General features: G+C 42.2%; 1 protein-coding gene across 1 annotated transcript in view; it reads left to right on the top strand.

Annotated features, from left to right (window-relative positions):
* Positions 1-11,089, top strand: part of shank3a (SH3 and multiple ankyrin repeat domains 3a) — a 137,963-nt gene extending 126,874 nt beyond the window's left edge. Inside the window, 4 exon segments of the mRNA XM_054619772.1 lie at positions 233-338; positions 1,002-1,528; positions 1,634-3,741; positions 9,843-11,089. Coding sequence (XP_054475747.1) covers positions 233-338; positions 1,002-1,528; positions 1,634-3,741; positions 9,843-10,413 — 3,312 coding nt within the window. The 3' untranslated portion in view covers positions 10,414-11,089.
* Positions 11,090-13,731: the final 2,642 nt, after the last annotated feature.

Genomic DNA, 13,731 nt, shown 5'->3' with positions numbered 1-13,731 from the left:
ATTGGATGTGTAACACACTGCACTATGCGCAACTACACACATATATACACAAATGCTTTGTGCTACGTTGTTGTTGGTTTTCTGTATACAGTTTATGAGTTTTATTGAAGCTTTAAAGTCTTATTTGTACATTGCTCGAATAAAGTTCCTCATGAAAAGATTAAGTAATGAGATTAAAGGCATCAAAACTGTGGTTCATAACATATTAAATTCTCTGTTTTATGTGCTGCAGTCACTGTTTGAGAGACAAGGGATGACTCTACATGGAGGTCTTCACCCAGGCATTGAGAGAGGTCACATACCACTACAAAGGGGGATGTCCAGGACCAAGTCTTTTGGTAAAACAATCACCCATCCTGTACATATTCAAATAAGGTGAATGATAGTGTATCTTATGTGCAGTATGCTTATAGGTAATATATTGACATGTAAAGTATATAAGATAAGGAAGCTTCATTCATTTTTTGTAAAATTGCATCATTACACCCACAAAGAAGAGCATGTAGACAGCAGTACAACAAATAGAAAATACTGAAGATGAAGCTGCATCCTCATCAGTTTAATTTTAAGTTGCTGTTGACAAGAAATAATGCGCAAAAGTGTTTATTGGACATTCAACAAAAAAACAGTTTTGCAGAGCAGATGTTCAAGTACAGAGCCTATTTCAAAAGTAGAGATACATATATATTATACATATTGTTTTATTAAACTTGTTTTCAAGTACATTCATTAAATGAATGTTGAATTCATTGTTAATATAAGTTAAAAACAGTTAGTTTTTAACTTATATTAACTAATGTAATTATGGTAACAGATGTTGTTTAGCTGGGTTTGAGACACCTGATACATTATTAAATGTGTGAGTTACCAGATTTACAGACGGATGCATTGCAGTACATTTTTAAGGAAGCAGCTGTGGACCTGCTAGCCTGGTATAAAATGGTCCAATTTCATGAGCTTACTCCCCGTCACCAGAAGACCTGTGCTCTCCCCCTCATCAGGTGCCACTGAGGAGGATCAGATGTCTGCCCTTGCAGGCGAGCACAGATTTCCCCGCAGTTCCTCTATGACAGACAGCCTCCGAGAGCACTCACAGCCCCATCCCATCCCTCCACCGCCACAAACAGCACCCCCTCCCCCTCCCTACTACCTAGACACTGGTCCTCCCCCAGCCTTCTGTCCCCCTCCTCCCCCATCTAGGACCCAGAGTCAGGGCCATGAGCCTGGGGGACGCTCCAGCTTCAAGCCCTCCTCCTTGGACCTGCCTTACGAGGCCTCTCAGCGGCAGGCCACACACATTGAGAGACAGAAGAAGGCCCGCTCCATGATCATCCTCCAGGACTCTTCCCATCTACCTGTAGAACCTACAGAAATACCCCGTCCTTCTGCTGCTACTCCACCTGAGCGAATCAAAAGGAAGGGTCGTGTTATTGACAACCCTTATGCTAATGTGGGACAATTTAGCATTGGACTGTTCACACCCACCAAGCCCCAGAGGAAGAAAAGTCCCCTGGTGAAACAACTACAGGTAGGTTACATGTTTGGGAAGGTCTTATGTTTTGTTTTATTTACTCTAGTATCAAAAAAACCCTAACAATGACAATTTTGGCTGATTTTTTTTTTCTTTATGCAGGTGGAAGATGCACAAGAAAAAGCTAGTCTGGCCTTAGCTGCTGCCCACTCCAGAGAGAGCTCACCCTCAGGACGACACCAATATACCCATGGACACACACACACCAGCCGTGCAGACTACTACCAGCAGCAGCTGATGGCTGAGCGAGAGCGTATCCGTGCCCAGGGAGAGATGATGCTTCAGGGTAAGGGCCCCTTCGCCGCTGCAATAGCTGGAGCAGTGAAAGACCGCGAGCGTCGCCTAGAAGAACGGAGGAAATCCACTGTCTTCCTTTCTGTTGGGACCATGGAGGGGGCGTCTACCACCAGCTCTGACTCCCCCTCTCTGACTCAGTCTCACTCCATCGATGAACGGATGCTCACCAGAGAGCTGGGACAGCTGCCTCCCCCTGCCTTGGCCCTGAGCCCCTCGCCTAGTGGGACCACCTTTATCCATCCGCTCACAGGAAAGCCCCTGGACCCCAACTCTCCACTGGCTCTTGCGCTGGCCGCAAGGGAGAGAGCACTGACCTCCCAGAGCCAGTCCCCAACTGGCAGCCCAGAGCCTAGGACTAAACAGGAGCGGGCAGTATTCATTGACCCTCAGACCAAAGAGTCTCCACATGGGGAAGGGGCACACACAACTCCCCCTTTTTCACCTAAAAGCGCCAAGGCAGCGGGGTATGGAGTTGGATCCTCCTCGGCTTCTATTTTAGTACCCCAGCCCACAAAACCACAGTGGGCCTCATCCCCATCACCTTTATCATTCAGGAAGGAGATGGAGGCCAGAGTAGAGGAGAGGAAGGAGGAGAAAAGACTAGAGGATAAAAAAAGTATGTTGATTAGTATTATGGATACGTCGCAGCAGAAAACAGCAGGGCTTATCATGGTCCATGCTACCAGTAACGGCCAGGCTGTTGGGGTGGGTTCAGAACTAGAGCAGACATCTGGCTCAACGTCTACGGAGCCCGGCAAATCTCCAAGTCCTCGGGCTAAATCTCCCAGTCCTACGATCTCCCAGCCCCAGTCACAGCTCTTACTTCAAGCCCAGCCTCAAACTCAGCGTCCTGCCAGTCCAGCCCAAGAGAAAAGCCTGGCTCAGGGAAGCTCTGAGGAGGATGTGGATCCGTACACCGTGACCCTGCCCCCTGCATTGTTGTCCTCCAGTGATGAGGAAACTAGAGAGGAACTACGTAAGATTGGAGTTGTTCCACCGCCAGATGAGTTTGCTAATGGGCTGCTGGCACAGGCACAAGGGACGCCAGTGTCCCCAACTAAACCTGCCTCCTCTCCCACCACCCCTACAACACCAACACCCAAAACACCCTCTACCCCAACAACCCCGACTGTGACACCCGCCCAGCCTCAGCCTCCCCAACCGGCACCTCCTCCCAGTGCAGCAGTTGTCTCAGGGAAGCCCTCTGACCCTCTGGAGCCCCCGCCGGTGAGCGAGTCTGGCTCTGCGGCTGACTCAGGCGTGGAGGAGGCTGACACGCGCAGCTCCAGCGACAGAGAGCGAGACCACCATCTCGAGACCACCAGCACCGTCTCCACGGTCTCCAGCATGTCCACATTGTCCTCAGAAAGCGGCGAGCCTGCCGACACCCACACCACGCACACCTCCTATGCCGACGGGCAGACTTTTGTGCTCGACAAGCCGCCAGTGCCTCCTAAACCCCGACTCAAGTCCCAAATAGGAGGCAGTAAAGGCCCTGTCACCTTCAGGGACCCTCTGCTGAAGCAGAGCTCTGACAGCGAGCTGCTATCACAACAACAGGCTGCTGCTCTGGCTGTTGCTGCAGCTGGAGGAGCTGGGCTGCCTATAGGTGGTTCAGCCTCAGTGACTGGACTAGCCCCTACCAAGCCGCGCTACCTCTTCCAGCGGAGGTCCAAGCTGTGGGGGGACCCAGTGGAGCCTCGTGGACCAGGGGTGGGGATAGGTATTGGGAGTCTGGGCAATCTTGGTGGACTGGGACTGGGGTTGGGTTTAGATGAGGGAGCAAAACCATCTGTTATGGGGGAGCTTAGTTCAAGACTACAGCAGCTAAATAAAGACACTAGGTCACTGGGAGAGGAACCAATGGGAGCATCGTTTGACCCCGGGAGGAAGTCACCTGTGGCAGGTGCCAGGTAAGAGAAAAGCTAGTAAAATTTACTGCAAAACTGTTTAAAATGCTGAGCACCAGAAAAATCGTTTTATTAAAAGTAATGCTTTCAAGATTTTTCTTTTACTCAGATGGTAGTGGAGACAGAGAGTTAGCAATCTAAAGACATTCCAGTGGCCAGAACGAATTAAATGATTCAATTAAACAAAATTGCGCACTTGTCAGACAAAGATTAATTTTCTCTTGTTGAGGCTGAGTCAAAGCAGCAGCCTCAAGCTTTGTTTCTGTGCATGATTTGATTTTACTCACATTTTAAAATGAATGAAAATGAATCCATATTTAAGCCAGTCCAATGTGATGGTAATCAGTAATGAGATCAGAGGTCACCAGCATTGCTGGCATTACCTTCCCTGACAATGTGTAACAACATTGTTATTGTGAGCTGTACCTTTCTATGGGTCATCCATAAGTTGCGACATCAGTAAGTAAAAAGCAAACGAAGCATAGAAAAGGGGCAAACACAAACTTGGTTCTCACAGAGCGACTCTGGGGTTTTCTGAAGCAGCTGAAAAACAATGCTGTTTTGTCTATTTTCTGTGGGTTTCTTGTTTACACACCATAACTGAAGGTACAATGAAGTCCTTTATATTTCTGCAGATGTGAGGACACCGAAGAAAGTAAACCTTAAGGTTATAGCCACTAGGGTAAACTCAAGCTTTTTTTTATATAATTTTCCTAACAAGCCTTTCAACTACTCCCATTGAAAGATAACAACCCTAATATACATTTTGCTTCATGCATTTTCTTTTAAATGTTATATGTTACCTTGTTTGCATCACCTGATTTATTCACTCAAAAAGCCTTTCAAAATAACATTTATTTTAAAACGATATACTTTTTGGCTACAGTACTCATTGGTTTTAGAGATATGCAGTACTACTACAATCGAAGCCTCTGCTCCTTGTTTCCATAGTAACAACTCTACTCCTTGACCTTCTGTTAAGTGATCTGTGTTGTGAAGTGCATACTATAGACAGTAGAAGTCAATAAGGATAAGGTAGTGTTTGTGAGTGTGTGTGTATGTGTGTGTAGTAATAGTAGTAGTAGCAGAATTAGTAGTAGAATACTACCTGTTGGTGCAAACAAGGTAACAGGGCTTGGAGGCATGCACTTCCTGAAAGCCTCTCCTCATCTCACACACACACTCTGTTGTGTTCTAACCTTTGACCCCGTCAGTAGCTACCTTTCCAACTTTTCCTTGAGCCTTTTCCAGAGTCCTTGTTCAAATAATACACAATACATCCTTACGCCCACATGTCTTTGCAGCCATCACTGATATAACTTGATAAGACCAGAAACTTTCCTTCTTATCATCGCCCCCCCATCCTACCGTTATATCAGTGATAACCTCAAAGCTTTAAGGATGTATTTTCATATGTATTTGAACATTACTTTACTGTAATGGTGTGTCACATTAAAACCATCCCCTCACGATCTTGGCATTAACAGCCATGTTAATGATGTAACTAACAGACAACATCTTGACCTTGTTAAAAGTTCTGAGGTGCCACTGTCAAAATATGTCTTCTCTTTCGATCTACTCAGGATTTTGCCCAGTTGTGTTTTTAATGATTTGGCAGGTGTAGGAACAAATGCTGTCAATTTTTGGTGTTAATTGATGTTAATTCCTATGTGCTGTTCAGAAGAGTGCTTCATTCACAGCAATGTATCTATTGAGATCTCAGAATATAGCTTTCAGAGAGCACCGGAGTTTGAAGGCACTCTTCAGATTAAGTTTTTTTTAACGCCTCCTCATTTCTTCTTCTCTTGTCCTCATTTCTGTTCACATGAATAAGGGGGGTGTTCACTATACTTCACTGCTGATTCTGAGGAGCTAAGAGATATGAGGAAATATTCTAAGATTTACAAGATGTAAGAATTGACTCTTTTGCAGTCCTCTCATCGTATTACCATCGGCAGGAGGAGCTGACCAACTCTGCACAACTGAAACTACAGTGCAGTGCTTCACATTTTTTTGTTTTTCTGTCCAGCTTTTAACTAAATTAGTTACATAGCCACCAAAAAAAGGACAAGTCTTTGGAGAATTATAGGGCTATATGGGGTCTAATCACAAATTACTTTTGCAAGCGCTTTCGCATCACGCAAAAATGAAGCCGCCGAGGAGGAAACCATACTTTGAGTGCAAATCTGTTACGATCCTTGTCTTTGGATTGGCTGAATATCACTCCGACACAAACACTAGGTGGCGGTATAAATGTGGTTTACAACCTGCCAATAAACACTACCCCCTTCATCTCAGAGGTAAATATTCTACTGTACTTACACTACAAACACACCATGATCTTATAGAATATAATGCATTGCTGTAGTTTAACCAACAGTATATAAAGGAGTTAAAAAGCATAATGCAGCATAATTAATATATTCTGAAACATCAGATATAATAATTAAACACTGAGGGGGTACATTTTACTGCACGGGTACTTTTGCAGTAAAATGCAGTGAAGAATCAGAATTCTTTTTCATCCACTAATTACTTGTCAGTTAATGTCCAAACACTGGTTCCTAACCTCGGTTCCAGGTCCTTGACCAGGTCCAAATTCTTTTTCATAGTGCATAAAACTAACCTGATGAAGGTCTACTTACCGAAACGTTGTTACTAAAAGATATTTATACGCAAGTGAAGAAGACTGTGCGAAAGTTTTTTGTTCTATAGTGCATAAAACTAAAATGTTCTGTTTACTTCTGTTAACACAATGGTATGATTAAATCATGTTTTAATCAGTTAAGTTCAAAGATTTTCTTTGAGCTGTTTCTCACAAGAGGTTTGATACATTTTATGTAATAGAATGATGGAGTGAATTTAAATCAATCTGTGCAAATTGCCTCCAGCTTATTTACAAAAGAAACACTATTGAATAATTGTATTTCTAAATAACATGCTTTGTATTTCATTAGCCTCTACTGTCTGAAAAGTTAACAAAAGCTGTCAGAGAAATGTAGAAAATTTAACTCTGAGATGTAGTAGAGTAGTGTTTAGTGGCGGATATCTTGTGATACCATGGTGACTGGCTCCGCCCACTTACTGTCAAAAATTAAAACACTCCGAGAAAGCAGGTTAAGGTTTTCATGAATAGAATAGTCTACGCTTACACAATAGTAAGCATGGACTATTCTGCATTGTAAAACATTATTAGCATGTTTGCAATCCCGTCTCTTCACCAGTAGTGTACTACTATTAGTAATACCGTAGTATTTTTTGTTAAAGAACTCATTCCTCCCTTTGACTTAAGACAATGCAATGCATTGGTTGCCATAAAATGAAACATGAAGTCACCATGTGACAATGAGCCAAATTCAGCCATTAATCATTGGTCCGTACTTCAACAACATTGTGATCCCTGGATGGAACAGGTGACCATGATATCAAACACAACATGTCATGTAACACTCACTCATGATTGGGCTCATCCTCCCCTGAGATTATGCAATCAAATTCATCCCCACCAAATCCACCCCAACAGTTGATTGCCTTGGGCTGTGACAAAAATGATCATGAACACCATTATCTCTCTCTCTTTCTCTCTCTCTCTCTCTCTCTCTCTCTCTCTCTCCTCTCTCCCTCAGATTGGTTTTCCTAACCCCTTCGTTAGTATTTCACATGTTGCATAGGCATCCGAGCACCCTTAACTGTAATGCGACTCCATCACCTACCCCATCCACCGTGTGTCACATTTAAACCCCTTCAAAAACCATGCTGCTGTATTTTGTCTCTTTGTGTCTCTTGTATACACCTCGTTCACATGCATTGTATCATAGCTTTGGGTTTAGAAACCTGTGGTTCTCATTTTATTTCATCCGTGCTTTTTGGTTTCTATTTTTATGTAATTTGCATAACTTTGTTTTGTTTTTCAGTGAATGTGTTGAGGGTGGCCATGGTCCCTGACTGTCTTGCTTATTGGACACTGTAGGTTTCTTAAACCACACCAAAACAACACAGAATATATATATATAATAAAATATTTTAAATTTGTAGAACCTTGATTAGAAAAAACACACCTACACACATACAACTGATATAAATGTAAATGTATAACTGCTACTTTCACAATGTTTATATAGTTGTGTGTTTGCCACCAAGAAGTAGCTCTTTTAGGCCATCATTTCAGATTGAATACAAAAGCGACCACAAAAGTCAAGGGACATGTGCCCGCCTTTTATTTGTTTGTTTATTTGTTTGTTTGTGCAGTGTTTGATATGTGAATAGTGTGCTCATTTCTCTCTCATGTAGCCCACTGGTCAGACCTTCCAGTGCTGAAGCCTACTCAGCTGTCTTTGTCATGCTTATACATCAATAACACCATCAAATGCACTCACACATAAATTCATGGACGCAACAACACTCATACAGTCAGATGCACACACCTCGAGACACACACAATGCCTGTCAAAGACAGCAGAGTTGGCTGAAGCAGACAATAAATCTGGTTGGCAGGCTGCGTCTCATGGAGTGATGCTAACATTCTCTCCCATTGCTCTCTCTCTGCTCACCTTGCATGCTCCGCCCTGCTGCTCTGATCTGATTGGTCTAGAACTGACTGTGCGCCCAGGAGGGCAGGACGACTGTGTAAGTGCGCATGGAGCTCATCTCATATCCGTCGGCTCCCTGTAGTCTGGTCATTTTTACAGCCATGTGCGCTGCCTAGCTACCTTTGTTTCATTACACTCTTTAGTCCACATCAAAGTTTCTAAACACATGCAGTAGAGGGAGAACATGTGGCACACCTGTTCAAAAGACACTCACTAACATGCATGAATAAAACAGACACCATTGCTCCAGCTCTTATCACATTTAGGCTTCTCCTTTCTGCTTCTCCCTGCTTGCACCAAGCCAGATAGAATCCATCTAATCCATCACTCTTCTCCTTCTGAGCATCATTTCTTCCATTAGATCAGTAGTATACTAATCAGCCACTATTAAACTGATTTATGTTATTGTTTTTCAAAAGAGGGTCAAGTGTGAAAATGAAGATAAACCCGCGTTTATTGTACTTGTGGATGATACTGGAATAACTGCTGTTTCAGCATTGGATTCTTAGTGATTAAGAATTATTGCCAGATTGTGTTTGTACTAACACAATCTGGCAATAATTCTTAAATTCTTCCTCTTCATGCTGCAGATGGTAAGATTGGGTTTGTTTTTCACTGAGATTCCTGTAATTGGTTGACTTGCTGAATTTAATTAAGTGTTAGCTGCACTTTTGAGCAAGGCTTGAAAAAATGCTGCTTTGTGTACCTTCATGTGGCCTTTAACAGATGTGATTAATGTCAAATGTTTTTCTACCTACACTATATATCATAAAAGTCATAAAAAAAGCAAATTTACTGCTCTGTATAAATTTATTCTTGACAAGTAATGTGCAGCTGCAGCTGCCTACTGTGTTCAAATTTGTGTGTCTGTAGTTAAATTGAGTGTGTGTGTGGATGTGTAAGTATATATTTTGTAAATATGAATTCAGTGCTTTCAGATTACTGCAATATTAATGCAAAACAAATATATTTGATACTATAATCTAGTTCTTAGCTTTTTGCTGTTTGTGGGTCACAGCGATCACTTCAGGGAAGCATATTTTATGCCATAACAGGAGGTAGATTTTGATTGAATTCATTAGAGGACAAATACTTTCAGTAATGGTTAGATGGACTGAGTATCTGTGAAAACATCTTATTCTTAAAGCATGCCATATAATCCTTCGTATAGTTAATGTATTACTTGAAATAGTGATGCAAGTCCAATGTTACGTATGCATGATTGAGTAGAACATCGATTTTTTTATCCAAAACTATAAATAACCTCAGGTACTCCAGCCAATGAGTGCAGCTTGCTGCTTTGATGTTGCTGTGATGTGAGACTAGCTTGGTCTGTCTAACAGTCGTTAACCTCAAGCCTACACTAACCTAAACTTTAGAAGAACTTACAGCGGTTAACACCTATAACCCTAAGCTTGATTCCTTTTTCTTCTCCATTACTTTTACTCCGTTCACCGTTATTTTTCCTCTGCTAACATTCCTGAAACGCTCTCTCTCTCTGTCTGTCTCCACCAGACTTTTCAGCAGCCTAGGCGAGCTCCACACCATTTCTCAGAGAAGTTACGGCACCACATACACCATCCGCCCTGGCAGCCGTTACCCTGTCACCCGACGCGCCCCAAGCCCAGGATCAGGCTCACCTGATCGGGGCGACCCCCTTGGACGATTCTCAAGCTTCGGCCTACCGACCTCACCGACTACACCGCCACAAACAATCCTCAAATCCTCTAGCCTCAGCCTACCCCAAGAGCCTAAAGAGGTGCGCTTTGTAATGAGGAGCTCCAGCGCCCGTTCCCGCTCTCGCTCCCCGTCCCCATCACCTTCTCATTCCCCCGGACTGGGGTCACCACTTTTAGCCCTCAGGCCCTTCCATCAGAAACCCCTCCACCTCTGGAATAAGTACGACGTTGGAGACTGGCTGGAGAGCATAAATCTGGGGGAGCACAGAGCAGGGTTTCAGGAACATGAGATCGAAGGCTCTCACCTGCCAGCTCTAACCAAGGATGACTTTGCAGAGCTGGGAGTGACCCGAGTCGGACACCGCATGAACATTGAACGAGCACTGAAAATGCTGCTAGAGAGCTGACCCCTGCCCTGAGCCACAGCAACAGATGGAGAGAAAGACGAAGATTGAACGGGCAAGATATAGAGTTAAGGAAAGAGAAAAGATAGGGGCCGCTCCTCCTTTACTCTGGCTGCTTTTATGTTCTGCATCACAAATGTTTACCTGTGTACATTAGCGACACTTTATGTTCCTTTTTAGTATTAATACCCTGCACTAGGCACTGCACTGAAGAGGGGGAGTCAACACGTTTGTCCCCCTCTACTTGGCCCTTAGTGTCTGCCCACCTCCTTGCCTGCAGCCAATTAGATCAGACCTCAAAATGGGTTCTGGTCTTTCTTTGCCGAGGAGAATCGCATGAGCTCCAATTAAAATATTTGATTTGTGTAAGCTTGTTTCCGTAGTAACACCCACAATCTCTCTCTCACTATTCCCTCCTCTCCTCTCTACCTCTATCCTTCCATCTATTAGGCCTCTGAAAGCCTTTTGCAGTTTGAGTAAAGGAGGAGGAAGAATCATTTTTGTTCCAAACAGAAAGCTCAGTTGCCTTTCAAAATATTTATACAGAGATCAACAATGATGAACACAGGACTATGGACATAGTGCTGACACAGCTCTGAAAATGTGTGTCTTCTCTAAACCTGCTGTTGTTTTTAAACCTAAGACTTTCGAGCCCAGAGGTGGAGCTCCACCAAGCAAACCACGGGAGAAAACCTCTCCGCCTTGGTACGGAGACTGTGCTATCTATTATATTTGGAGAATGTTTAACCAACACTCGTGGCTTTTTTCATAATCAATTTTTTGGTTTTCCAAAGGGAATATTATATATAGGTATTATATAATATGATATACATGTATCTAAATATAGCTTTCAGAAGAAAAGACAATGTTGCAAAAGAAAATCTAATTAATTAATTAAATTAATCTGCGCCTGTTTTTGGTTTTTAGTATAGAAGGCAGAGAGAAGTCTTTAAATTAATTCAACCAATAGTTTACTCATTTCTACCAATTATATACATATATATATATATATAAATATATATTTGAAATTTAAAAAAAAGTATATAGATATAGATATGGAAATGATCTTTTTGTCATAGGTATAAAACTTTCCTTATGGTCACCCTTTCTTGAACCGTAGCATGACAAGTTGCATCATGTCTTTGACAGAGAGTTTGATGTTTGTTTTTAATTTCTTATGGTCTTCCTTCATACTAAAGGGCATCCCGTAATGTGAGGCTGAGACCCCAGTTGACACCCATTCCTACAGCTTCAGCTACAGATCACACTGACGTGGTTCTGACCCAACTTGATTCACAACAACATACAGTAAGGACCACCTAACGAGACAGCTCGCTGGTAAAAGAGGCACTTCATCTTTTGCCTGTTTATCACTCAGGGATGGACGTTTGGGGCACTATCATGGAGAGGTTGTTAGCTGTTTTTTTATTACTATCTATTTAAATTCTTATCTGTGAGGACAATTTAACATCACCACAGTAGGAAAAATGTTAGACGGCTAGCAAGATTTCCATCCCTGATGGATCATGTGACCCCTGATGATGCTTCTCAGACCAGGCTGCACAAGGTCTGGTGCAGTGAAAGAAGGAAACACTGGGATGTTTCTCATCACCAGTAGAGAAAGACACGATCAAGGAATATAGCAGAAATCTTTAAAATGTATTTTTTGCCGCAGAAGGAAACTACCAGAAAATGTGTTAAACCTGGACAAATCAAACTTAAAATGTTAAAATAAAGCAAATGTTTGTTTTATTTAAAACTACTTCTACCTGGAGTAAAACCCAGAAAAACTTGTCATACACAGTCTTAAATGAGCCAGACTAAAGTCTGTGTCCTTCTTAAATGCAACTGCAGGAAACATGTCTGTAGTTTATCAGGCTGTGGGGATGGGAATGCCTCTGTAAGGTCTTAAATAAAATTCAGTATTTTACAACCTGGCAGTGTCTTGTAACATCGCTGCTTCTCTCTATCTATATGATTTATTTAGTGAGTAAAATATTATCATAAACGGTGGCAGCCAGAATTCTAAAAATAAGAACCAGGTTGTAAAAAGACCAACTGAATTTTCCTTTAATAATACAAAATCTACAATTGTACTCATGAGTAGCTTCTGCTGGCAGTGAGAAACAGTGAGTTTTATTCACGCAACAAAAAGCATTTTATCCATAGCTTTTCTCTAACAGATGGCCAAGTAATCTCTATTACCACTAAAAACCTCCGTACATCAGCAGCATCAGTGCGCCAAGGCAGTTTTACTTGGCGAGAAGTTGTGTGCATCTTTTTTTTTCTTTTCTCCCTTTCTTTTATGCTAGCAGTTTGTAAAAAAAAAGGGTGGAGAATATAATGGCGTATCTGGGTTGTAGGAATAGCACTCACTGCCTCACTGTGACCTCACTGATTATTTTACTTCTGACTCCAGTGATACGGTATGTCGTCAGACTCATTTGGACCATTTGTGTTCGTTGTTCTTTTTCTATTCTTTTTTTCTTTCTCTGTTGATTTGTTACCCTCGGACACTGTGGGTAGATTTTGTAGCGTGTGGAACATGATACTTAGATCTTTCACTCATTTGAATTTTAGAGTGACAGAAAAAAAATACAGAAAAAAAGAATATCCTGTCCATTCTAAAAGTCTTTACACTTGTAAAAAGGAACAAACTACAAAAAATTGTCTTTTTTTTTTTTTTTTAAATCACAAGCAATGTAAATACGATAGATTTCATATAAATTTTTGAAAAACAAAAAGTATATAGATCTATATATGAATGTTTGGCATATATGCATAGTTAACCACCTGTGGAAAGGTGAACAGATTTTATTCTTTCTATGAACTCTTGAACTTTGAACTCTGAACTCTGAACTAGGGGAAGATTTGCACAAAACAAGGTGACAAGGTGCTAACATAAAAGCCACCCATCGTCCAAGCGCATGCGTGCATCTGGATTCCCCGAATCTCTCTGTATGGTCGTTCCTCTTCACCATATGTTTATGACTGTGTGTGTTGTGTGTGTGTGTGTGTGTGTGTGTGTGTGTGTGTGTGTGTGTGTGTGTGTGTGTGTTTGCAAATGCTTGTTTGTTTCCATTTTTTGTGTGTATTTGTTTGAGAGAGAGTGAGAAAATGGGGATGCACGTAACAGTGAGAGAGTGTATGGTTGATTGTTAGGGTTTACATCTTTGGAGCTAGGCCACTATAGCCTTACTGTATTACCATCAGAGATTCCCGGCAGTGGCTGTGTCACACAAACACGCACATACAAACAGATAAATAAACACATTCATTCATCTTCTCTGGATTGAACGTCATTGCCCCACATTCTTGTTT

The sequence above is a fragment of the Anoplopoma fimbria genome, chromosome 19, assembly GCF_027596085.1.
Source record: "Anoplopoma fimbria isolate UVic2021 breed Golden Eagle Sablefish chromosome 19, Afim_UVic_2022, whole genome shotgun sequence".
In the NCBI taxonomy this organism is placed as follows: domain Eukaryota; kingdom Metazoa; phylum Chordata; class Actinopteri; order Perciformes; family Anoplopomatidae; genus Anoplopoma; species Anoplopoma fimbria.
Note: the sequence above shows the minus strand (reverse complement) of the source record. Positions and strands in the feature narration are given on the sequence as shown.